At 50.6% G+C, this 27199-nt stretch overlaps 1 protein-coding gene and 3 non-coding genes across 4 annotated transcripts; 2 read left to right on the forward strand and 2 right to left on the reverse strand.

Moving 5' to 3' along the window:
- The first annotated feature begins 2811 nt into the window (after nt 1-2811).
- LOC120389298 (zinc finger protein 70-like) lies at nt 2812-3690 on the forward strand. Its single transcript, XM_039511800.1, has one exon. It carries the CDS (start codon nt 2812-2814, stop codon nt 3352-3354), a length of 543 nt encoding a protein of 180 aa, XP_039367734.1. The 3' UTR covers nt 3355-3690.
- Nucleotides 3691-19561: 15871 nt separating this feature from the next.
- On the reverse strand, nt 19562-19635 carry TRNAT-UGU. The gene has a single exon. It is a non-coding gene; the product is annotated as a tRNA-Thr (tRNA).
- Nucleotides 19636-20443: 808 nt separating this feature from the next.
- On the forward strand, nt 20444-20517 carry TRNAT-UGU. Its single transcript has one exon. It is a non-coding gene; the product is annotated as a tRNA-Thr (tRNA).
- Nucleotides 20518-24727: 4210 nt separating this feature from the next.
- On the reverse strand, nt 24728-24944 carry LOC120389512. The gene has a single exon (XR_005590984.1). It is a non-coding gene; the product is annotated as a small nucleolar RNA U3 (small nucleolar RNA).
- Between the last annotated feature and the right edge of the window lie 2255 nt (nt 24945-27199).

Raw genomic sequence — 27199 nt, forward strand, 5'->3', positions numbered from 1 at the left:
CAGCTGGCCCAGTGCACACAGCTGGAGGACATGCGGATAGATGCTGGGATTCCCACCTGTGAACACAGCACAGACAGTGGCACGTTCTCTTAGTCTTTCCTCAGATCCATTAGAGGTTCATAGCTTTGAAGGCCAGATGTGACTATTAGGTCATCTACTCTGACGTCCTTTATACCACAGACCATAGAATTCATCCCGTTACTGCTGCATTGAGCTGAATACCTGAGTCCCTGTGGCAGTTTGTTAACCTTTGCACGGCCCACACAGAACCATCCTCAGTGGTTCTTGCCAGCTGCAGGGTTAAGGGTTGGGGGCAAAGTTAAGGTTGCATTGGAGGGGGGGCGTTTATATTAACTTCTCGTTTCCTGGTTCGCAGAGGTTTAAGTTTAGTCACCATCTATACCAGAGGTGGGCAAAGTGCCCTCCTGCCTCCCTTGTTTTCTTTCCCTTGAGCAGGGTTTCCAGTTTCCAAACCCTCTGTGATCTCCCAGCTGGAAGGAGGGGAAGAGCCGTGGGTCCTGGATCTCCAGGGTTCAGAGGAAAGCGAGATCCTGAGAAGACCCTGGACAGGTGAGGAAACATCAAATCAACCCAGAAACTGTCAGTGCCTGAGAGAACCAGCTGGGATTCCCCACACAGACTCTGTGAGCTCAGGACAGTCCCCAGCAGATCTCACTCCTGGCTTCCTACAGATGATGATTGACAGCTTGGCTGGAGCTCCCTCCCTTCCTGCTGAGTGTCGGGATGGGATGTGGGCAGGGCCGGCCTTGGGGTCATGGCACGCTGGGCAAACTTGCATTTTGGTGCCCCTGGCTCCCATGGGCAAGGCACCCCCGCTTCCTTCTGTCCCCCATGGGCTCCCCAGACTCCTCACCCTCCCTTCCCTCCAGCCCCTCCCAACACCTGCCCCCTCCTGTGCCCCTAATCCCAGGACTGTGCCCCCTTCATTCATACCCCCTGCACCTCCCTCTGGCACCCTGAACCCCTGCGTGGTGCATACACCCCTCACCCCAAACCCTGCCCCCTGCACCTCAACCCCTGCCCCTTCCTGAGCCCCCAGCCCCTGCATTGTGCCCCCTTTGCCCCAAATGCCTTCTCCCCTGCATCCCTAATCCCTACACCCCCTTCAATCCTAACTTCTTCCCCACACCCCAACCCCTGCCCCTCCTGAGCCCCAGCCCCTGCACTGTGCCCCCTTTGCCCCTAACCCCTGCATCCTCCTGCACCCAAGTGGGGAACCTGACCTGGATGCACAAAGCAGCTGGCATTGCTGCTCACCCCCCCACTGGACTGCTGCTCCCCCGCCCCACGCAGCCCTGGGGGGCTGGGAGAGGGGAGCAAGGAGCGACGTCAGGGCTCTCTGCACCCAGGTCACTTTCCCTGCAGGCTGTGTAAGGGGAGGGCAGGAGAGCAGCTGCTCCTGATGTCTCAGCTCAGTCCAGCTGGGGAAGTGACCTGGATGCAGAGAGAGAGTGTGTGTGTGTGTGTGTGTGTCCGTCCGTCCGCCCCTGAGTGAGTGAGCGCACTGTCTCTTTAAGAAAGCTCTCAGGGTCAGGAGCCTGAACTAGGCTTGTTCAGACACAAGCAGCTGCCGGCAGCTCCGGCCCCAGAGAGGCAGCAGCACATGCAGATTCCCCCCGTCCCGTCACCCCAGCTCAGTGGAAATCGGGTACCCGGGACGGAGGGAGGGGGACACCCCCCCATCAATCAGCACCTCCCCCCGCAGAGCAGTCAGGGGGATGCTCCCCGTCGGGAGTGGACAGGGGCGACTCTGGGGGTGAACTGGGGGTGGGGGGACAGGAACAGCAGCAGCTGCACACGTGGAGCAGGGCGGAGGAGGGGCCCCTCTGCTCCGCAGCAGTCACCTGGCTCTGGTGGCTGGTCATCCAACTGCCCCCTGCAGCTCGGCTCTCTCCCACTCCCCCACGCTGCTGCTTATCTGCCTCCCATGCCGCTTTCATCAGCCCAGCGAGCCTCTCGGCAGCAGGTCAGGCGGGAATCCAAACCCTGCGCCCGGCACCCCCTTGGGTGGGGCACCCGTACGGCCCACCCTAAGGGCCGGTCCTGGGTGTGGAGCAGAATTGATCCCCTCCACTGTCCTCTATGGGGGTGAGTTTGGGGGAATTCAGTCCCCGATTTTTATTTTCTGTGTCCTCAGCACTTACTTGGGTTTGTTCTCTGCCTTTCCATCCCCAATTCTGAGATTTCTCCTCCCTTCTAGCAGGTGATGGGGTGGTGAGGGGGAGCGAGGGGCAGAATCCTCACCAGGAAGATGCTGAGCTCACCGAAGCGCATGGGGAATTACTGTGAAGAGCCAAAGGGAGCGTGTCCCGCCCCCGTGAGCAGGGAAAAGCTGGTGAAAGTTACCCCAGACCAGAGAGAGAGCAGGGAAGCCACTCAGAGGAGAGAGTGGATGAACCCATGGATTGTCAGGGAACTCACAGGGACCTCAAGGAAACTACATCCCAGGAGAAAATCCTCAGGGAAAAGAGAGAGACGACATGCAGTGAGTGTGGGAAAAACTTCAATTACCGCTCAGCCCTTATTCGACATGAGATAATCCACACGAAAGAGAGACCCTATGAATGCTGTGAGTGTGGGAAGAGCTTCAATCGTACCTCAGCCCTTAGTAGGCATCAGCGAATACACAGAGGAGACAAACCCTATGAATGCTGTGAGTGCGGGAAAAGTTTCACTCAGAGATATACCCTTAACTCTCATCAAAGAATCCACACGGGAGAGCGACCCTACAAATGCTGCAAGTGCGGGATAAGCTTCACTCAGAGATCAGCCCTTATCTCTCATCAGACAATGCACACGGGAGAGCGACCCTACGAATGTTGTGAGTGTGGGAAAAGCTTCTCTCGGAGCTCAAACCTTACTATACATCAGCGGATCCACACAGGAGAGAGACCCTATGAATGCCGTGAGTGCGGGAAACGTTTCACTCACCTCTCCTCCCTTATCTCCCATCAGACAACGCATATGGGAAAGCGACCCTACGAATGTTGTGAGTGTGGGAAAAGCTTCTCTCGGAGCTCAAACCTTACTATGCATCAGAGGATCCACACAGGAGAGACACCCTATGAATGCAGTGAGTGCGGGAAACGTTTCACTCACCTCTCCTCCCTTATCTCTCATCAGAGAGTCCACACGGGAGAGAAACCCTATGAATGCAGTGAGTGCGGGAAAAGCTTCTCTCGGAACTCAACCCTTATTACACATTACAGAATCCACACCGGGCAGAGACCCTATGAATGCTGCAAGTGTGGGAAAAGCTTCAGTCATAGCTCAGGCCTTTCTAAACATCAGAGAATCCGTAAAGGAGATAAACTTCATAAAAACCTTCTCTAGAGCTGTCAGAAATTTTTTTCTTTAATTCTTTTGACAGTTCCCAGATAGTGACTATTAAGGTATTTGCATCTTTTGCACATTGTGGTCCCTCAGCTCCCACACGAGTTGCCCAGTTTTGAAGCTCGCCCATCTTTGGGGTGGATCCTGTGGTCTTTTCTATCAACTCCATTGTCCTGCGAGTCATGGGAGTGGGTGTCCTTTCTACCAGGAATGTCTGTCACCCCAGGTGAGGGAGATAGGGGGTGTCTTCAACCAGTTATGTTGAGATAAAATCTACCTGGGCCTCATCACTATGGTTGTCATGGAGTTAGCTAGCTTGAGTTCACTTTCCTGATGTAAAAAGAGAACTATTCTTGCACTAAAGACATGGGCTATGGATAGTCAGTGGGGTTATCTTGCACATTTCCTCCTGATCTGACCTAACCACCGTCACATTTCCTTGTCTAAACAAACCTGGAGATTCACATTTGTACTCCTCCCAGTGCAAAGTTATTGTTCGAGTTGCCACATTCCTCTTTGAGGACAGATTGTCTCATTCCCAGTTGTTGTCACATTACCCTGGATTGTGCAGAACAGCAGTTATTTTGACTTTTTTTTCTCATTTAAAATATATTTAAATATGATGAAGAGCTGGAGCAGTGTCAGGGAAATAAGTGTCATTTTAGGCTCTGTGACACTGGAAGGAGATGGGGAAGAATGGAATCTGAGTCACCCCATCACCCCAGAACTGTTACCTTGTGCCTGAGCCATGCAGAGTTCACCCCTTCATATTCCTTCACTTCCCAAAGGGTCCGGTGAGGTCATGTTCTTGGCTGTCACTTGGGAATGGTGCTTGTATGTCTTTGATCCTAAATCAGTGAGGCTGGCAGGAGGGGATTGTGTCACAGACTTGGAAGGGATTTCAAATGGCTCTCAAGCACTGGTCAAATCCCCTTTTTCCTGTTGGCAAAGCCACTTCTGGGAAGGTCGGCTGTTTTTTCCACCCGTTATGAAGGTGCTAAAACTTCTGTAATGAGACAGCGCTGGGTGAAGCAGGTTTCAGTGGGTCATTGGAGAATTTCTTATCCCGATTCTGAGACATCAGATGTAACCTAGTCTGGAATTTCACTTTAAATTAAAATGAAAGTGTCTTCTACCTCTCTGTGATATGAGTTTTCCATCTTTCATGAAGGCTCCTTGGTCATATAACTGCATGTTCGTGGTGTTTGACAGATTGTAGCTCAGATTTATTGGGAAATTTCAGCCAAATGACCATCATTCTTTACTTTAGGTTTGTTTTTTCCCCTATCCCTGCATGGTGACATGGAGAAAATTCAAATGCAGTTCAGTCAATAGGAGAGAATACTCCAAGCTGCTGGACATATTATCAGAGAAACAGTCTGGTTTTAAACCTCCAGTCTGAAAAGGTGAACAGCAGTAGACCCCAAACCATGTAACCGACGGAAGTAAGTGCACATGGTCACAGGGTGGTTCAATTGTTTAAGGCAATATTGTGTGAGATGATCCAGGGATAGAATTCCGCAGTAAGTGACTTGGAACTAGGCAAAATGCCCAGGTATTTGGTTCCCAAGGTATTTGTGACCCAGTCCCTACAGGAGGTTACTCCTGAAGAGATCTAGCTAATCCCAACATTTGGGAAATGCTGTCTGTGATGAGGTGTATCAACCTTGAACTGGCACTGCTAGGGTTAACTGCGCCATGTGGGCTGAAGAGGCCACACCCCCTCACCCTCTCTGGGCATGCGCCGACTGGAGACGGAGTATAAAAGGGAGCAGCTCAGCTCAGCCTGCGTGGACTGAGGAGAACAAACCTATGTTGTGGGCTCCTGCCAGGAAGCTGCTGGACCCCCAGGCTGCACCATCCAGCCACCCTGAGGCCCCTGCAGACACCCAGTTGACCGCCAAGGATGCGGCGCTGGATGCCGGGACATTACCGACTCTGGGCGTAATGGGGAAGTGACTCAGGAACGCAGGACTGTTGCAGTGAGAGATCAACCCTGGACACAGGAGTATTGGATCCTCAAGGCCCTGGGTCAGGACCTGGTGGAGTGGGGTGGTCCCAGGTCCCTCTTCCCCCTGCGCCCACCACTGGATGGAGTCACCACCTGAAGACAAGCTGTCTTGACCCAGGGGACAGATTTCTCCGCCCGCCCCAAATCCCTGCCTTCTGTACATGGCCACACACCCTGTGACAGGATGTATCAACCCACGACCCTGTCCATAATGATGTAGATGTGGAGGAAACAGAAGTGGTGTTTTGTTGAACTCACCATTTGTGGGTGATGGAACTGTGTGTAGGACGAAATCAGTGTCGTATGTGAGATGGCTGCATTTGTAATAGGAACCTCATCTCTGTTATTTTACAGAGATTCTGATCCAGGACTGTATCTTATCCAGGGGTGGGCAAACTACAGCCAGGGGCCGCATCCGGCCCTTCAGACATTTAATCCAGCCACTGGGGAGCAGGCTCTAGGGCTTGCCACATTCCGACACTCCAGCCGGGGAGCGGGTCGGGGGCTTGCCCCGCTCCGCATGTGCTGTGGCTCCGTGCGGCTCCTGGGAGCACTGGCATGTCCCCCCTCCAGCTCCTACACATAAGGGCAGCCAGGGGGCTCCACACACTGCCCCCACCCCAAGCACCACCTCCACGGTTCCCATTGTCCGGGAACTGCATCCACTGGGAGCTGCCTGGCCATGCCTCCGTGTAGGAGCCAGAGCGGAGACGTGCTGCTGCTTCCAGGAGCTGTTTGAGGTAAGCGACAACCGGAGACTGACCCCCGCCCCTGCCCCAGCCACCCACCCGCCGCCCCCCTCAGTCCCCGCCTGGAGCACCCGCCGCCCCCCCCAACCTCTCCCCCCGCACCCCACCCCACTACCCTGTCCAAGCCCGGAGCCCTCTCCCACACCCTGAACTCATGTCTGGCTCCACCCCAGAGCCCACTGCCCCAGGCAGAGCCCACACCCCCGCCCAAACCCCCACCCCCAATTTGGTGAGCATTCATGGCCCCATACAATTTCCATACCCAGATGTGGCCCTCGGGCCAAAAAATGTGCCCACCCCGATCTAATCCCTAACCACAACTGTACTCAAGGGTTCACTGGTGGAAAGGGGGATTGAAGGAAAACTGCCATATATGAGAACATTCTTTAATTGTTGAGGATTTATTATTACCAATGAAAATGAAATTACACATGAAGTTACTCTTTAACGGAGAAGAGACTTAATTGTGTGATCAACTGAATTATACTGGAGAAATAAAACTTGTCTTGTTTTTCTTTTTGTTAGTAATGTAGGAAATGGGGGCTAATCCTGAAAAGCTTCTTTGATGTAATTTACCCCCCTTGGCCTAAAATGTCCGGCTGTAAAACCTCACTCCAAAGGTTGGGGTGGGGGAATGTGTGTGAGAAATAGAATAGAGGAGAAAACTGACCCAGTATCGATTTGAATTATTTGTATTTCAAATGGAACTTCTTTTGATTAGCTTCAAAGTCAATTTCTACGTAGGTGTGTTAGCAAAAAGAAGGGGGTCAGGGAAAGTGTGGGACCCTTATTGAATGGGGCAGGCAACCTAGGGACAGATGCTGTGGATAAAGCTGAAGTGCTCAATGCTTTTTTTTGCCTCGGTCTTCACAGACACGGGCAGCATAGTATGGGGAGGAGGTGAGCAGCCCTCAGTGGTGAAAGAACAAATTCAGGACTATTTAGAAAAGCTGGACATGACCAAGTGCTTGGTTCGGGATCTAATGCATTTGAGGGTCTGGAGGGAGTTGGCAGATGTGACTGCAGAGCCATTGATCATTATCTTTGAAAACTCATGGCGATTGGGGGAGGTCTCGGATGATTGGAAAAAGGCAAATCTAGTGCCTATATGTCTGCACTGCAATTTTAGTCTTGCAGCCCAAGCCCCATAAGCCTGGGTCAGCTGACCCGGGCTTTAAGACAGGTGCCCTGGGTGTTTTAATCACAGTGTAGACATAAGGAAGCACCCACGGCTGGCCCGTGTCACTTTAATCAGGGTCAGGCAGCTTGGGCTGGAAAGTTGCAGTGTCCGTGTCTGGGCTCAGGCTCAGTCCCCTGCTCTAGGAGCCCAGAAGGGTGGGAGGAGTTTAGCAAATGGAAGTGGTGAAACCACAGTGAAGTATTACCCTGGACTCAATGGCAGTTTTCCATCGGTCTGTCTGCTTTGGGGCAGGGACAGTAACACGTCCTGCTGCATTTGTTATTTCAAAGGGCGGTTTAGGATTTTCATTCTCACACACGGTGCACAAAGCAGGACTCAATCCTTGGTGTAAACTAAATGAGCTTCCCATGGATTCTGGCAGCCATAATGAGCCATTTGGTGTGAGCACAGACCTGCCCCTGTCCCAGAGGGAGGGGGGGGTCATCTGTGACAGGCTGGACCACTGACCTACCAGCTCTTAACTCCCAAACTTTCATCAACTCTATTATCAGTGCCTGTGAGTGTAATTTAAACCATACTGGACTGGACCATCTAGCTCTCTGTTGTGTCCTCTGACAGTAGCCAATACCAGGTGCTCCAAGAGTTAAACAACAGGGCACTACTGGGAGTTGAACCCAGGATCTCCTGTTTACAAAACAAGTGCTTTAGCCAGCTAAACCATGGTGCCTGTTTGTGGCTAAGGGCCACTCTCTGCCCACACATGACTCCCTGCCATCCCCAGTTGGGCCTGACAAGCTTTCCATGTGTTTGGATTCTGCAAAGCAGAGAAGCAAGTGAGGTTTTCCTTGCAAGCTGTGTGTGTGTGTGTGTGTGTGTGTGAGAGAGAGAGAGAGAAACTTTGGCCAGGTCTGCACTACAAAGTTATTTCAGCAGAATTATATTGCTCAGTTGTGTGAAAAACACACAACGCTCCCTCGGTCGGCACTCTTCTCTGTCCCAACCCACAGCCCCTCCTATTCCCAGTGCCCCTCAATCCCAACCTCGACGAGAGGCCTAGAGCTTTTTGCAGCAAACTTCAAGCGACAAATTGTCAGTGTAAATGCTGCTGTTCATTATATCACCATAAGTGGCATCCTCCAGTATCCCACAATGCCTGCCGTGAACTCGCCTGCCCTGCATTCCTGCTACAGAGGCTGGGCCCCTCCCGTTTCATAGCTCCAGAAAGTTCTGACAGCTGAGCCGCTATCGACACCAGGATTAGGTTGATATAACTGCATTGCTTGGGGGGGGGGGTGTATATTTTTTACACCTCTAAGTAATGTAATTACACCGACCTAATTTTGTAGCGTAGACCTGTACAAACAATCACTCACACACCTTGGGCGTAAACCTTCCCCTGCTCCTCTGCTTTACAGAATCCAAACACGAGCAAAGCTTGTCAGGGCCCAGTGGGGATTGGCAGAGAGTCAGGTTTGGGTAGACATGATTTAAGTAGCAGCAGGCCCCATGGCTTAACTGGTTACAGCACTTGTTTTGTAAACAGGAGATTCTGGGTTCAACTCCTAGTGGTGAGGTGAGGAGTGGCTCTTGGGGCACCTGGTGTTGGCTACTGTCAGAAGACAAGATTCAGAGCTAGATGGATCTTTGGTCTGGCCCAGAGTGTTTTTTCTTATGGTTTAAATTACACTCACAGGCACTGATAATAGAGTTACTGAAAGTTTGTGTGTTAAGAGCTGGTAGGTCAGTGGTCCAGTTCCCTCAATGCGGTTTCACCATTTCCACTCGCTAAACTCCCTCCCACCCTTCTGGGCTCCTACAGCAGGGGACTGAGCCTGAGCCCAGACACGGACACTGCAACTTTACTCCAGACTAAGCCGCATGGCCCTGATTAGTGTGACCCGGGCCAGCCAAGGGTGTTTCATTGCACTGTAGACGTAGCCTAACGTTATTTCTACACTGTGATTAACACACCCAGGGCACGTGTCGCAAAGCCCGGGTCAGCTGACTCAGGCTTATGGGGCTCGGGCTGCAAGACTATAAAATTACAGTGCAGACAAACAGGCTTGAGCCCAACCTCTGAGGCCCCACGAGGGGTGAGGGTTTCTGAACCCAGGCTTCAGCGTGAACTCAAATATCTGCACCACAGATTTTAGCCCCTCAGCTTTAGCTCTATGAGCCCAAGTCAGATGACCCAGGCCAGCCCTGCTGCCATCTTTATCCCAGGAGAGATGGACTCTAAGGTACGTCTCCATTGCAGTGTAAGCCCAGGTGTGGCACGCTGTGCTCAAAGCAGCACCCTGCAAGCCCCATATTCACCACTCTCATATAATGATGAGATGGTTTGTACAAAGTCTGCCTGGTGAGGTGTCATTTCAAAAGTCTTGATCTGTTGAACATCAATATTGTGTTGGATTGTGTGTGCTCGCATTGGTTGGGAAGTTATGAAGTTTTGCTCTGTGTGTGTTACTGAGATATGTTATGAGGTTGGGAAATGCCCCCCACCAGCCTTTCAGGTGTGACAAGGGAGGAGCCAGACTCGCTGCTGGCCCATTGAAGGGATCCACACTCCCAAGGACTAGCCCAGGAACCATGTACAATGCAGACTTCTCCGAGATAGCACAGACAATGGACACTGCTTGACTCACATCGTAGCAAAGGAGCTTCCTAGCAAGTTGGAAAAAACCATGAAAGAGGGGAAGAGACATCATGACTTGGCCTCTCTCCCCCACAACTCAGCAGCTGGAAACACACCTGGAGAACAAGGACTGAACTGAACTGATTCAGAAATCAGAAGAGAATAATAACACTAATACTTTCAAACCAAAGTCCCCAACCAGACTAGTATTGGTTTTTCAGCAGAAAATTTTCAGTTTTGGGAATTTTGTTTTCTCAGTCAGACCTTGCCAAGGGAAGCAGGGAGAAAATGTTTGAGTTGCCTCCTTCAGAACAGCTTGGCCTAGACACTAGCTCTGGTTCACTGCTCTGGCCTTGCTCGGGTTGAGGGTATTTTAATAATTTGGGCAGGTTCCAGGGTGTTTGGGGGAGAAGATGAGGATGTTCCCTTTTGAGATAAAAACTAAGAAATACAGCACTAGAGAATTTTTTTTTAGAAATCTGGGATTTAGACATTTTATTCAAAGCAAGGGAGTTCTGAGTTTCTGAGAAGGTTTTTGTTTGCAAGAAGCAACATTGTTTGATCTGTCATTTGTACCAAAGGGGGACATGGCTGTCTACAAAGGAGGGGTGAAGACTAAATGCATCTGATAAGTATGGGATCTGAATCCATGCAGACAGAGCACAATGGATTAGCAGTCTACCACCTTAACCACTCGGCCACCTCATCTGAGCTGTCACAAAAGAGACAGGAGGAGAAATCTAAGGCCAGCAGAGATAGGGAGAATAAGGAGTTTTAAAATACTACACAGAAGCAGGGGCTCAATGAGCTCCCCACTCACATCTAGTGAGGAGCTGGGGGAAAGACTTCAGGAACAGACCGTGTTTGCACAGACACGCCTACTCTGCCTAGCTATGCAGCATGATGGGGCCACTTTCCCAAAATGACCCGTTTTGGCTGGTGGCGGGTTACAAATCACTTTAGGAGTGAATAGAATGAAATGTTATTATCCTTCCTGCATGAGTGAAGGGCAGCAGAACAGACCTAGTCCATCCTGATGGAGGGGTCAGTGGGTGAGAAATAGCTTTTATTGGACTGCATAGATGTGATTGAGAACATTACCCTAAACCAGTGGTCCCCAAACATTTCACACTGTGCCCTCTTAGCCATGGCTGTGGACCATGAGGATCAGAAGGTGCGATCAAGATCTCGGGTTGGGAGTGGGTCTGTTGCTTGCAGGGGAGAGGGATGCAGACAGAGGTAAGGGGGTCGAGGCTGAGCTGGGAGCAGGAGGCCCAGGCTGAGGGTGGGGTTGGGGAAGAGCTGGGGCAGAGTGGGGCTGAGTGCTGCTCCCTCCATGGGGGCTGGCTCACGCCCTGAGGTGCCCCCATGAATGTTCCTCTGTGTCCCCCTAGGAGTCATGCCCCACATTTTGGGAACCACTGAACCCTACTCGCTAAGCAGGGGCTAGTGATGCCAAAGCCCAGGGAAAGGGAGAACAAGTGCGGGGCCCCAGCACTGGAGCCATGTGAAGGGGCTGCAGGAGAGGGGCAATGGCTGGTGGCCCAGGGAGTTAAGGGCAAAGGGGGCACAGGAGGGGGCAGGAGTTAGGGGTGAAGGAGGTGTAAGGGTTGGGAGTGCAGGAGCTAGCGGTAAAGGGGAGTGGGGCTCAGCCCGGGGCAATGGGGAAAGCCCAAAGTACAAGCTTTGCCCAGGGCACCATTTCCCCTAATGCTGGTCTGAGCAAACAACTGGAAATGACCCTTCAGTGAGACCAGAACCATAGTGTAGAAAAGCCCCTTTGTTAAGTGGTGGTGGCTGAGGGCTTAGGGAGATGGGTTAGGAAGCAACAGGCGTTTTTCTGTGGAGGTTTGATTCTTGCCTGCTAGACAAGGCTGGTGTGTGGTGTCTCCATGGCTGTACTTTCCGTCTCTGATCTGCCACAGGGACCCACGTCTAGACATATTCAGAGGCTCTATGCCAGGGTTTCTCAAACTTCCTTTCACTGCATCCCCGTTCTGCCAAAAAAAAACAACAACTTACTCCATGGCCCTGGAAAGAGGGACCAAGCCCGTTCACACTGGGCAGAGGCAGGGGAGACAAAGCCTGAGCCCTGCCCCAGTTAGGGGAGGGCAAAACCAGAGCTTGAGGGATTCAGCCCTGGGTGGTGGGGCTCAGACTTTTGGCTTCAGCTCCAGGCACCAACAAGTCTAATGCCAGCCCTGGCAACCCCATTAAATCAGAGTCACATCCCACTTTGGGGTCCTGACTCACAGTTTGAGAACCACTGCTCTATGCTGAGGGGAGAGAGTTTTCCTGTGGGTGCAGTTATGCCACTTTGCAAGAGGTGGCAGCTATGTCAGTGGGAGAAGCTATATCGGTGGGTGTGCAAGCTGTGGTGTTTGCCACATTTAAGAAGTTTAATCAAACCCCATTTTTAAAACCACCTGTGGTCTGGGAATGGCAAAGGACCTCAATGAAGCAGGGTTTGTCCTTCTCAGGTCATTGTGGCTGTATAGCTCAGCGGTAGAGTGCTTAACTGCAGCTTAAGTGATCCTCAAGTGGTCAGATTAGATGCTCTAATCGTCTCTTCTGGCCATAAAGTTGACTAATTTCTGAAAAACTGAGTGTAGCATTGGGAGCAGCATTTGATGTTTTCCTGTCTAGCCGGCTTGCTGCCTAGAACGAACGCTCCTTGAGTGGGGTGATCCACAGGGAGTAGCTCAAACCTCCAAAGTGCCTGGGCAGGGGCAGGACATTAGCACAGCAAGGGAGGGGTGTGGCAGTGACATCACAAAGGCCTTTTGCAGGACCTCAGACTATTGGTCAAAGGTGGTGGGGAGGTGGTGACCTCACAGAGAGATGCTGACATCAGCCAGGCAGGAGAGGGGCGAGGGGCCAGGGAAACCTCAGAGACCCCTGTGGCTTTGCTTCAGCAAGTCTCCTTCTCCAGGTCTCTCTTTGAGGACTGAGAGAGTATTCGGGTTCACGGACGTGAGCGCCAGGAGGAACCTCTTTCGAGTTTTCTCCTTCCCTTTTAGTGATTTTACTAGAAAACAGCCGTCCCTGTTTAGAAGGTAAGAGCCTCCTCGAGGTCTGAAACCTTTTCGGTCTGATCCATCTGGTGACAGTTGAATTCTAGGCATGGAAAACACGAGCTTAAGGAGGCAGAATTTTATTTCACACTTGGGATTTTGTCCCATAGAATCAGTGGGGACATTAGGGTTTGTCCTTTTTGTTTCACCTTTTCCTCCATCCATCCCTCCCTCCTTTCTCTTCATCTCTTCCTTCTTTTGTCCTTTCTCCTGTTCCCCTCCCAACACCAGGAGCGAGGTGTGTGGGGGTGTGTGTGTGTGTGTTGCGGGGGAGTGCTCGGCAGCTCCCACTGTGGGAGGTCCACCCAAAAATGTGGGGCTGAAATAGTGCTCGGGCAGTGATCCCCACCAGTGACCTGGGCCATCCTTTGGGCTCTCTGGTGAGAACCCTCAGCCTCCCGTCCTCAGTCTCTACCCTGATTGGCTGAGCAGGGGGTTATTGACAGGGAGGAGACTCAGATCCTTGTTGTTCTCTTTTAAGACCAAGGAAATAAGTCAGAACCAGTCATATGTTTGATGAATTTTGCTGCTTCTCTGCATTAATTGTCTCTGAGCAGTTCATGATTCTCTCTAACATTGCAGTTCTCCTCAAATACTTGCTGAATAATTACTGTGCACTGTTGTTGGTCTGGAGCTCATCTGAGAGCACTTTATTCAGGTCATTCAACGTCTGAAATTCAAGATCTGATGGTTAGTTTGAAAATCAGGGCTCTTGTGTCCTACTCCCAACTCTTCCACTGACTGGCTGTGTGACCTAAGACAAGTCAATTCTCCTTTCTCAGCCTTAGCTTCTCCCTCTATCAAGTAGGGATACTAATGATCCGCTCCTACCAGGGCCGGCTCCAGGCCCCAACATGCCAAGCACATGCTTTGGGCGGCATGCCGCAGGGGGCACTCCACTGGTTGGTGGGAGGGCGGCAGGCGGCTCCAGTTGACCTCCCGAGGCGTGCCTGCGGATGCTCCACCGGAGCAGCGGGACTAGCGGACACTCTGCAGGCACGTCTGCAGGAGGTCCACCAGAGCCGTGGGACCGGTGACTGCCAGAGCGCCCCCCGCGGAGTGCTGCCATGCTTGGGGCGGCGAAATTCCTAGAGCCACCCCTGGCTCCTACCTACCTCACGGTATGTGGAGACAGGGCTGGCTCTAGGTTTTTTGCCTCCCCAAGCAAAAAAAAATTTGTCTGCCCCCCGCATCTCCTTGCTGCCTGAGCCCTGGGCTCTCCCCTCCCCACACCTGCACCCCCTGCCTCCCCAGCTCTGGGTCTCCCACCACTCGCACCCCCCTGCTGCCCCAGCCCTGGGCTCTACCCCCTGACCCTCACCTCCCTGCCAAGCCAGCCCTGGGCTCTCCCCCCCACACACATCCTATGCTGCCCCAGCTCTCGACTCTCTCCTTCCCCCCTACCAGTGCTCCCCCACCCACATCTGCCCTGCTGCCCCAGCCCTGGGCTCCTCCCCCCACTTGCACCCTCCTTCCGCCCCAGCCCTGGGTCACTGGTAACTTGCTCCCAGTTTAATAGAATAGAAAAAAGAGAGGATTCAATGTGTAACAGGGAATTTGGTAAATCTTGGTTATTTTAGTTTTGCAACAGGCTCCTGTCCACCTCCAGTAGAGTTTTCAGTCCCAATGGCAACTTACTTACCAAATGTAACACAGACTAGTCCATGCCTCCCAAGTGGATGTGGTTCTTGTTCTTCTGCACATTGTAGCCCATGGAGGCCAAGGACCTGCAAATGTGTCTTCATGTGCCTTTGTTTCATTGATGAAAACAAACCTAGACACTTAGAGGATTGGAACTGATTTCATTGGAGGGACATGTTTGCTAGGTTTTTATGCATTTGCACAGGAAAATGTTGAGTGTTTCTGTTCATTTCAGGCATCCCTAGTCAGTGGAGCTCCTGAACATAATGAAAATGGAAATAATTCTTTTTGTTGAAGGACCAGGTTTTCAAGGGGATACTTGGGTTTGAACCAAGGACTACTTGATTTGCAGTCAAACACTCTACCACTGAGTTCTACTCCCTGACATTTGTGTGGGCAAGTCAGTGATCTTAAGGATCTTGAAACCTGAGAGTGGAGTTCGTTTCTTCCACACCAGTATTGCTGTCTGTGCATCCCGGAGCTATGGGGTGAGTGGGGAAGGCCCACAACTAGCTTGTCAGTATCAGCAAAGGAGCAGCCGACATCAGGACCAACGAGACGTGCTGGTGGCCCATCAGGAAGAATCCACTCTCCCAGAGACTTCTCGGCAAGGGCACGGTACACAATGGGGGCTACCTACCCGCCACGTCCCAGCAAGGGTCTTTCTAGTCCCACTTTAGTGTTACCCAATTTCTAATCAGTCTTTGGCCCAGATTCCCTCCCTGAGCGGCACCAGCACATACCTGGGCCCCCTGCTAGTGTTAAATCTGCCTTGAGCTGGGACCCAGCTTGGCAAAGAGCCTGCAGCCCCCTCTGTGCTGGAGGAGTGAGAGCAGCCCTGGCACTGGGCAGGGCAGCCCTGAGGGAATGAACCCAATGTGCCCGTGAGGCCCTGATCCAGAACCTCTGCCAGGCAGCTTGTGCGGCTCGGGCGTCTCTAGTCTCCGGCGAGGATTCAAAGCTTCTCTGCTCCAGGGGAACCCCTGCGGGAGGGAGGCAGGGCTCCTGCAAGATAAATCTTCCTGCTGGCAGAGCCCCGGTCCCCTCCTCATGGGCAGAGGGCGTTGCACACGGCACCCACCACATGCACACACCCCTTTGTGGGGAGAATCAGCTCTGGGATATTGGGGTCAAACCCTTCCCACCTCCTCCCTGCAAACCTTCTCCTGGCTTCAGTGAGGGAATGGGGGCGTGAGGGGCTAGTGCGGTAACAGCAGCAGCGTGGCCGTGGGGCTCGGCCGGTGGCTGGGGCCAGTCGCCTGAGCATGAACCCAGCCGACCCCAGGAGATGGACCTGGGTCACCAGCCCAACCCACCACGCGGCTGCTGCCGCTGCCCTGTTAGTGCGCGAGCTCCCACAGGCCACGCTGGGGAGAGCCCCCAGCTGCAGGGGAGACGCCCCTGAGTGCCTGGCAGGGCCCAGCTCCTGGCTGACCTGCACTGCTGGGGGTCAGGGGGCTGGGTGACAGGGGGGCGTTGGCTCTGGGGTGGGACTGTCACTTCCCCCCCTGCCAAGCCAACAGGATCACAGCAAACGAAACCAGCTCGGCCGGCAGGGGAAGAGTTCAGTCCAGGGCCTGGTGCATTCTGGGAGCAGGGGCGGTGCAGACAAAGGGCAGATACGGGGCAGCTCTGAACACTCCGCGCAGAACTGCCTGTCCTGTCCCGCAGCCCCTGGTACAGGGGGATTTTAGCCATAGTTTTAATCAGGCCAATAAATTGAACCAAACCCCTGTTAAATCATTGCTCAGCCCGAGTCCTTCACCCGCATTCCTTAGGGCATTGGGTGTTTCATTTCCTGCCTCCATTTCACACAGAGACACAATTTCCTTTGCACAGATCCGTGAACAGCAAAACCTCCCTGTGTCTCTGGTCTGAGCCAGGGCATTCGATTCCAGTGAACCCTTCTCTCCTGCAATGGCGATGGTCAGACAGAGGGGACGTGGCACCTGCATCCCTGCCAGGGAGATATTGGCTCGGCTCTTTCTTTCTTCTGCTGTTGTTAGTCCATGAAACATCAAGGGTGGAATGCAAGGCTGAGTTCATGCACCAGCCCCCTGAAAAAATTTCAGTGCCCCAGAGAAATCCTGCCACCTGCTATTGGAACGATGTGCTGGAGATTTGAATGGGAAAGGGACTGTCTGAATTGTCAGAGTGGGGAATGAACAACAATCTACAGCAATGTCATTCACACAAACACACTCTCATCCTGCTCCAGCTGGAAGGGAAATGGGCAGGAATTCTCGCTGTTCACCTAAGGACACACTTACACTCATGTGCAGCCATGAGTGTGCTGGGGAAGCTGGTCTGAGCAAACAATTTGAAGTGACAATTCAGTGAGAACTGAATTATCGTGTAGTGAAACAATTGTATGTCAAGTAGTTGTGGCTGAAAGGTTAAGGCGATGGACTAGAAATCCTTTGGGGTTGCCCCGCACAGGTTCAAATCCTGTCAACTATACAAGCACTGCACTGTTGTTATGATTACTCTAGTTTTAGTGCCTGAGCATCCACAGTGCAAACTGGAGCTAAATCTAGTTTCACTCTGTCTACACTTAAAATGCTGCTGTGGCAGCTGCTATAGCACTCTGGAGTAGACAGTCAGTGGAGAGGTTTTCCCATCCCTATAAGAGCTGCATTGACAGAACAATTCTTCCTTTTCTTTAGCACTATCTAACCAGGGCTTAGGTCACTGTAACTATATGGGTGGAGGGGGGGGGTTCACACCCTGAGAGACGTCGCTCTGCCAGTGAAGTGCCCAGCGTACACCAGCCCTTAGATCCCTCTTGGTATTTCAATGCAGGCACTGACCTGTGAGAGGAAAACATCAGCTCACAAACACAGAGACTGAATTCCCCACATTTAATCTCGCTGCACTTTCCAGAAAGTCACAAAATTGAATTCTTTCTTGCTAGGACAGAGAAAAAATAAGTGACACTAAGTTTTTGTCTTGGTTAAATAAAATTAAGTGTTTAATCAATATAGTAAAAATCTGTACTGATTCCTCTAACTAACACCATAGCATGAAATAGGAACAGAGACAAATCTTGTCAGTGATGACTAATTTCGCAAATGATCTTCCCATTATTAATTTCCACGCTGCCCCCATTGGAGGTCTGGGCATCTCCAGTGTCATTGCTCTGCATTCACCTTCCCCTAGAATTGTTCTCGGACATTCGCCTTCCTCTGCGGCGTGGGGCTCGGGTCACTTGCTGGAGGATTCCCTGCACCTTGAGGTCTTTAAGCCACAATTTGAGGCCTTCAATAACTCAGACATAGGTCAGGGGTTTCTTACAGGAGTGGGTGGGTGAGATTCTGTGGCCTGCATTGTGCAGGAGGTCAGACTAGATGATCATAATGGTCCCTTCTGACCTTAAGTCTATGAATCTATTAATCTTTTCCCAAATTTGGAAAATTGTGCAGGTCAGAATGTGAATAGTGACCCCGTCTCCTTCCTGCACCTGCTCTACATTGCTCCACAGCAGCTTCTCCCCCTGCAGAGTCACCCCAGCACTGCAGTGCAGCCCCCCAGGGGTCAGCAGGGGCCCCTGGCAAGGACAGTGGGTGCAGCTAACAGCCCGGTGTGCCTGGCCCTGAGGTAGCTGTAAAAAAGCAACACCCCCCCGCCCAGAAGTACAGAGACTGAATTCCCCAACTTTAACATCATGACCCCCTGTAGAAAGCCACACGTGTCAGTTGTATTTTCACAGGGAGATGCAAAAATCAAGTGACACCAATTTTCAAGTTGAGTAAATAAAGTTGAGGAGATAGTTATTAACCTCCCAAAAATATACTAAAGATCCCTCAACATAACACCTGAAGGTGAAATATGAACAGAGACAAACCTTGTCAGCAAAGGCTCATTTCCCAAACGATCCTCAAAATGTTACTAATTCCCACCCCTCCTCCACAGGAGCTCTGTGCAGTGTCACTGTTCTGCAGGCAGCTTCCCATTCAATGCTGTTGTGGGACATTCCCAGACCTGGAAATGTACCAACGACAGAATTTGAAGATCAAACCTGGCTCCCCGCACCAGGCGGGATTTGAGTGTTTTGTCCCTGTCACTTAGTGTTTGTCAATAGTACAGACGCCAGGGGCAGGACTCCAGGCTCTGCTTGAGGGATCCTGGCACAGGGGCTGGTGGGGTGAGAAAGGATTGTAGGTTCTGACCTGTGCTCTGGAGAGGAGGTAATAAGTGAAGGGGCATTTTTAACTTCTCCCCTCCTCAGGGCTGGAATTCTACATTCCACAGGGCCAAACAAGGGGCTGAAGCCATTTGGCTAATAAAAACCAGTGCTTTAGGTGAGGCTTGAACTCACAATCTCAGCATAGTTCCTCTCAGCACTGCCCTATAAGTACTGTGCATTAACCAATTGTGCCACTGGAGCACCTGTTAGCTATAATTCTCCAAGACCCCTAGGTTGATACAGGCGAGGAGTGACCCCAAAACATTCTCAGTGGAGCTGAGAGCAGGTAGCGACAAGTGTTGTACTCGGTGGGGTGGATTCTTCTTAAGGGTTCCAGGCCCCATTTGACCCTTTTGTTCTTCCCTGTGTAATAACAGAGCTGGTTAAGACTCAATGGAGAGTCTTGCTGCAGACCAACAGATCTGAAATCACTGATAAGCAGCTCTAAGCATTAGTCCTGCTTTGGGACAGTGTCTCTCATGCAAGGAACTGCCCAGTCTGCGCTCGCAGTGAGGCTCCCTCACTAACAGCTGAAATCAGGGAGAGCTATGTGAAGTGCAGGGCCCCAGGGGTGCCTGAACAGGGGGGAACACCACCCCAGGACTTTAAAAAATGGGAGAGCTCTGCCTTGCCACTTTGTAATGACTGTAAGGGTGGGGAGGGGGCAGAGAGCAGTGTCTTGGAGAAAGAGGCAGCATAGGAGCCCATCTAGCTCTGAAACTTGTCTTCTGACAGTAGCCAATACCAGGTGCCCCAAAAGCCACTTCCAAAGGTACCACTGGGAGTTGAACCCAGGATCTTCTGTTTACAAAACAGGTGCTTTAACCAGCTAAGCCATGGTGCCTGCTGTTACTGAAAACATCATGTTTGCCCACACCTGACTCTCTGCCAATCCCCACTGAGCCCTGACAAGTGTTGCTCGTGTTTGGATTCTATAAAGCAGAGGAGCAGGTGAAGTTTTGCTCCCAAGGTGTGTGTGTGATTCTTTGGACAGGTCTACGCTACAAAATTAGGTTGGTGTAATTACATGGCTTAGGCTGGCAATGCAGTTCTATAAACCTAGTCCCGGTGTAGATAGCGGCTCAGCTGTCAGAACTTTCTGGAGCTATGAAAGGGGAGGGGCCCATGGCTCTGTAGCAGGAATGCAGGGCAAGTGAGTTCACAGCAGGCATTGTGGGATACTGGTGGAGGCCAGTTATGGTGATATAATGACCAGCAGCATTTACACTGAAAATTTGTCACTTTAAGTTTGCTGCAAAAAGCTCTAGGCCTCTCGTCGAGGTGGTTTTATTTTGTCACCAAAACAGGGCAGTTTTGTCGCCAGACGTGGCATTGCAGTGTGTACACCAGCCACAAGCTGCCGACCGAGGGAGTGTTGTGTGTTTTTCACACAGCTGAGCAATATAATGATGCTGAAGTAACCTTGTAGTGCAGAGCTGGCCAAAGATTCTCTCTCTCTCTCTCTCTCTCACACACACACACACACACACACACACACACACACACACACACACACACACACACACACACACACACACACACACACACACACACACACTTTGCAGAATCCAAACACAAGCAAAGCTTGTCAGGCCCCAGTGGGGGTGGCAGGGAGTCAGGTGTGGGCAGACACTGTGCTGTTGCCACAGGCAGGCACCATGGCTTAGCTGGCTAAAGCACCTGTCTTGTAAACAGGAGATCCTGGGTTCAACTCCCAGTGGTGCCTTGTTGAGTAACTCTTGGGGCACGTGGTATTGGCTACTGTGAGAGGACAAAACACAGAGCTAGGTAGACCTGTGGTCTAGCCCAGTGTGGCTTTTCTTAGGGTTTAAATTACACTCACAGGCACTGATAATAGAGTTACTGAAAGTTTGGGAGTTAAGAGCTGATAGGTCAGTGGTCCAAGCCCATCACAGATGACCCCCTCCCTCTGGGACAGGGGCAGGTCTGGGCTCTCACACCAAATGGCTCATTGTGGCTGCCAGAACCTGTGGGCAGCTCATTTAGTTTGCACCGAGGGTTGAGTCCTGCTTTGTGCACCGTGTGTGAGAATGAAAATCCTAAACCGCCCTTTGAAATAACGAATGCAGCAGGACGTGTTATTGTCCCTGCCCCAAAGCAGACAGACCAATGGAGAAATGCCATTGAGTCCAGGGTAATACTCCACTGCCATTTTACCTTGTTTGCTTGCTCAACTCCCTCCCAACCTTGAGGGCTCCCAGAGCCCGATATTGAGCTTGAGCTGAGATGTCTACGGTGCAAATTTACCACCCCACGGCCCTAGCCTGGGAGCCTGCACTGGCACGGGACAGCGCTGGGTGTTTCATTGCAGTGTGGACATAGCCTAGCATTATGTCTACACTGCCATTAACACACCCAAGTCACTATTCTCAAACCCTGGTTTAGTTGATTCAGGCTTGTGGGGCTTGTGCTGCAGGGTTATAAAATGACAGTGTAGACACTTCGGCTTCAGCCCAGCCTCCGAGACCCCACGAGGGGTGAGGGTCTCCGAGCCTGGGCTCCAGTTTGAGCCCCAGGAGCCCAAATCAGATCATCCAGGCCAGCCGGGCCAGTGGGATTTTGTCACAGTCTAGATGCCCTCTCAGGGTATGTCTACACTGCAATGTAAGCCCAGGGTTAGCAGAAGTTATGTCAGCAGACCCAACACACAAACATAAACCACGAGGGAAAGACCCACCCCCAAATAATCTGGGCAGTGTCCTTCTCCCTACGGTTTGTAAGTCCAGCAACCAAAAGTCCTTTAACATGAGCCATCCCCTCTCTGCACCCCACTCACAGCTGTTGTTCTTAGTCAGTGCAAGCCCAGAGGTGCCTCTGTCCAGTTCACCTCCTACCCTGGGTGGAAAAGGAAAGAAATAAGAAGGCACCATACTCATTATGCTGTTTAGGGATTCATTCATCTCCCCATAGCCACCCTGTCCTAACATTGGTCTAAGACCTAAATTTTAGCATTGACAGCCAGACCCTGGCCCACTTGGCTTTGGAACCGGTGTCCCCTGCCTAGCAAGTGCTATTGAATTGAGGGTGAGTCCCTCAGTCGGGGTCTGCCAAGCACAGTTGTGCTGCCCTCGATTCACACAACAAGGATAACAACGCTTTATTTCTCCTGCCCCTATAACATGGAGACTGGGAATCCAACACCAGCCACAAGTGATCATTTCAGCAAGTAACCCAACCTATTTCCAACATACTGTAAAATCCACATGCAGACTCATACATGAAACCTTGCAAGAAAATCTTCCTGAGGGGGTCTGAAGCACCTGCTGCTGGAGGGAAGGAGGGAGCCATCGGTTGGGATTGAGGAGCAGCGTGAGGAGAAGGGGTCTGTGGGTTGGGATTGAGGGGCACTGGGAATAGGAGGGGGCTGTGGGTTGGGACAGAGGAGAAGGGTGAAGAGGAGCAGGCTCTAGTTGGGAGTGAGGAGCAGTGAGCATAGGAGGGACTGAGGGTTGGGACTGAGGGGCACTGGGAAAAGAGGGGACATGGGTTTGGGCTGAAGAGCATCTTCATTTGGGGATCCAGCAGGACAGGGGAAGGCAGCAGGTGATTCTAATTCCTTAGGGACATTATGTGTGTATGTATGTGTGTGTGTGTGTGCAGGGGAGGAACATGCTCTATGCCCAGAGGCCTTTATTCCTCCAGGCTGCAAGGACGGAGGGGCTGTCAGGAAGTTGTCCCTTCAAACCCACACACAAAAAGGCCCTTCTGAGGAAAGAGAAAATCCTGAAGAGAAAAAGTAACATCAAAGAGGACACGAGAAAGATAGTTTAAGATCTTCATGAATAGTTTATCACCTGACCATGGATTTGAACTGTGGATCCTCAGATTAAAAGTCTGATGCTTTACCAACTAAGCTAGTCAGGCTCATGAAGCACAGGAGCAAGTTGGTGCAGAGGAGAAACTAGTCAAGAAAACAAGAGCAAGAAACAACAGGGGAAACCTGCTGCTCTCTCTGGCCCAGTCAACACTACGAGTTTATATCAAAACGTCTGTTAGTCTATAAGGTGCCACAAGACTCTTTGCTGCTTCTACCAACTGAGCTAGCCAGGCTCACATAGGAAAAGTGCAAGTTGGTGCAGAGGTGAAGCTAGTCAAGAAAATTCTTGGGTGAGTTCCCAAAGCCTGAAGGGTCAAAAATATTGTCACGGGTGGTTCAGGGTATATGTCCCCCCCCCCCCCCAAAAGCAAACAGAAAAAAATTGTTTCTCGCCTTTCTTCAATGTCACCGTATGTCTACTGGATGCTGCTGGCAAACACGATGCAGCAGTGCTACACAGCAGCATCCCCTTTCTTTCCCTTCCTGAGGGCAGATGGTATGGGAGGACTGATATCTGTCATTGTCATCCCGTGAGTGCTCCTGGTTGGCCTTAGTGAGGTCGGCCAGGGGTGCCTGGGCAAAAATCGGAATGACTCCCAGGTCATTCTCTTCTTTAAGCTTTGTCTAATGGAGATTCAGTCCTGCCTGGAATATCATAGCAGCTGGAGGCTGCCCTCCCCTTCCTGCCTTTGAATTCTACTTGCAGAGGCAATAAAGTCAGTGTTGTTTCAAATTCCTGCATTCTTTATTACTTCATCACACAAATGGGGGGATAACTGCCACGGTAGCCCAGAAGGGGTGGGGGAGGAGGGAAGCAATGGGTGGGGTTGTTGCAGCGGCACCCCCTAGAATGACATGCAGCTCATCATTTCTGCCCGACATCTGGGGCTCTGACCTGGAGCAGCCATTTGCTTCCCTAGTTCTTTAGTAGACTTGCCTGATAGTTTAGCCAGGACTGCCTCTCCATTAGAACAAAACTTAAAGAAGAGAATGATCTAGGAAGGTATTCCTATTTTTGTCCATACACCCCCAGTCAACCTTACTGAAGCTAGCCGAGAGCATGCATGACAGCAGCAAACGGTACAGTATAACTTGCAACTATCATTGTCAATTAGCAAAGCAGCAGACAGTACAGTATAGCTAATAACCATCTTTGCTAACTTGCAAAAGGCAAGGGGATGCTGCTGTGTAGCACTGCAGTACCGCGTCTGTCAGCACCATCCAGTAGGCATACAGTGACGGTGAAAAAAAGGCTGAACGGGCTCCATGATTGCCATGCTATGGTGTCTGCCCAGGCAATCCAGGGAAAAGGGCGCGAAATGATTATCTGCCGTTGATTTCATGGAGGGAGGATTGACTGACGACATTTACTCAGAATCACCCACGACACTGTTTTTGCCCCATCATGCACTGGTATCTCAACCCAGAATTCCAATGGGTGGGGGAGACTGCAGGAACTATGGGATAGCTACCCACAGTGCAATGCTCTGGAAATTGATACTAGCCTCGGTACATGGACGCACACTGCCAAATTAATGTGTTTAGTGTGGCCACGTTCACTTGACTTTATATAATCTGTTTCCAAAAACTGGTTTCTGTAAAATCGGAATAATCCCATAGTGTAGACATACCCTGAGACAGCTTTAGAACCCTCTACCCACTATACGGCCAAGAGACAGCAACTCTCAGATCCTGTGTGGATTGTCTGATGGGCTTGGGGCCAAGAGCAAACTGCGTACCCCCTGCCAGAGCAGGAGAAGTAAAAATAGGGGCTTCCTGAAAAATGGGAAGGGAAGAAGAGAGAAGCAAGTGGAAAAGGAAGAGAACATGCAGACACAGGACCCTACCTAAATTCTTAAATAGATTACAAGAAAAAAAGAGAGAGCAGCATAAAGAAATTTAAAAAAATCTTTCAGTAAGTATTGAATTAGAAACATTTAAAATACCATTTTCACACTACCTTTACTTTTCTTCTAAATTCTACCAAAACAAACTAAGACTTGCTACTAAACAGAACTGCACAAAAGCTTTAAATAAACTCAGATAACAGAAAAAAACCCCCAAAACATTTATTTTTAAACTTGTTTTATAAGGACTAGCCACTCAGTCTGTGTTCTTTTCCCCTCAGCTTCCCAAAAGAAAAGCAAGAACACTCATCAATAGCAGATAGCAGATACATTAAAGCACCACTATCCACTCACTTCATGCTCAAAAGAGAACACTTTAACTCCTCATCATGGTTAGCAAGGTCAGATACTTTCAACCACACTTCTCTAGTTACAAACTATAGAAATGATCCCTGAAAGTACAGTCTTAACAAAGCTGTGCTCGGCTACACACCCAGGCTAATGTGCGCAAGCTTTCTTCCCACGGTGAATGTTTTCATACAACAGGTTTCACCCCCAGAGAATTAAAGACCAAAAATCTAAAACCAAGTTCCCATTTCATTAAAGCACAATCGAGGCAGCTTTAGAACACTGTCCATTAGAAGATGTTTATGTCGCTATTTACAGACACACACACACACCTCCTGATTAGCATGTGGAGCTCCTAGCAACTAATCAAACCCTCTTGCTTTGCAATACCTCTCACAGGCTCCTCCGTACCAAATGACCGCCTGTCAGGCACAGACAATCCGGACAGGTCAGCCCTTTCTAGCACGCTCCGCAGCTGTTTCTCTCTGGCTTGCTCTCAAATTCATCTGCACTAGAAGTTTTTGCAGGGTTCTATGTTACCGGTGGTACCTGCACTAAATCAGTGGCTCTCAACCTTTAGAGACACCTGTACCCCTTTCAGGAGTCTGATTTCTCTTGCATACCCCCAAGTTTTACCTCACTTAAAAACTACTGGCTTACATAATCAGATGCAATATTTATAAAAATAAATCACTTGAATATAAGTATTGTACTTACATTTCAGTGTATATTATAGAGAACAGTATAAACAGATCAACATATGAATTTTAATTTGTTATGAATTTGCTAGTGCTTTCTATGTAGCCTGTTGTAAAACTAAGCAAATATCTAGATGAGTTGATGTACCCCCTGGAAAACCATTGGATACCCCTGTTTGAGAACCACAGCACTAAATCACCCTTACTTTTAGAACTGGTGCCACTTGACCCAAGGCATTCTGAACCATTTCAGTGCTAGTAGACAGTGGCAACACAGCTGCACTAGGTCTGTTGTTTCTCCCTGCACAATTCCCACTTGGAAAGAAGATATCTTCTGGTCTGACCCTATTTACTATTGTGAGCTGCATAGGCAACTTTCTCTGTGTTATGTGAGCAGAATCCACACACTATATACTACCTGTATGGCCCTGAGGATGCCACATCGGCCACAGCTGCTGATTGGGCCACAAGTTGAGAATCACTAGTCTATAATTTTGCAAAGTCCATTGCCACAGGCTTTCCCCCCCATGGCTGCTGTGAGACAAGAGCACATGAAATTCATAGCAATATAAATATGAGTGAAACCACCCAAATATATTTACATAAAAACTAGACAGTCTCATTTTAAAACAAAGAAAAACACAGGCCACACAGGGAGGGGCAAGAGTCTCCAATGATTTATACCCTCTCCTACCCGCCATTCAGCATAAGAATTAACCTAAATGGATCATGACTATTTACATAGAGCATCTTTCTCCTACAAAGCAGAATAAGACAAAAGGTTGAGGTTGTTCCCCTTCACATTTGAGGGGGAGGGGAGAGGAGTAGAAGGATTTAGATGCTCAATCCACTTCAGATTATGAAAGAAACCAGACTATTAGGTTAGGTTCCAGGGAATTTTTTTTCACCAGACAACAGAGTATAAGGTTTAAACAAACAATTTAATACTGATACACAGTGATGATGATTGTGAAGCTTGGTTGAGGTAGAGGAGTCAGAGGGTGGGATATTTCCCTTACTGCTAAATGATGAACTAGCAATTAGCTGAGCCCTCAAGGGTTAACTCTCTCACTCTGCAAGGCAGCAGGAATGGAGGGAGATATGCACATTTCCCTTAAGTACACTGCCTTGTTAATTAGATCAGCTTGCTGAGACCCCAGCTGCTGCAAGCTCTCTCCCTCCTGAGCCCTGCTCTATGGAAGATAGGGTAAGTGGGGTGCAGGAGCAGGGGGTAGGGGGCACCCTGACATTAGCCCCCCCTTCCTTCCCTCCCCCCAGCACAGCAAGCAGGAGTCTGGGGGAGCAGCTCCAAGGCAGAGGGCAGGAGCAGCACATGGCAGTGGGGGGAGGGACACAGCTGAACTGGAGACAGCTGCAGCACAGGGAAGGTAGGGGAGTGGGGAGCTGATAGGGGGCTGCCGGTCCATCCTGGTCCCAAGCCCCCCTCAGCTAGCTGCAACGGGCTGCTCTTCCTGCAAGCAGTAGACAAAGCAGGCGGCTGCCAAACAACATTAGAAGGGAGCATTACACAACTTTAAATAAGCATTTTCCCTAATTGATCAGCAACATAACGAAATGTTAACCAGGCCGACTTTAAGTGAGGAGTTACTGTAGGAGGGTTTAGGTCAGCTCAGCTACGTCTCTCTGGGGTGTGGATTTTTAATTTACCTCAGACAG

Source organism: Mauremys reevesii, linkage group 23 (genome assembly GCF_016161935.1).
Source record: "Mauremys reevesii isolate NIE-2019 linkage group 23, ASM1616193v1, whole genome shotgun sequence".
NCBI classification, from domain to species: domain Eukaryota; kingdom Metazoa; phylum Chordata; order Testudines; family Geoemydidae; genus Mauremys; species Mauremys reevesii.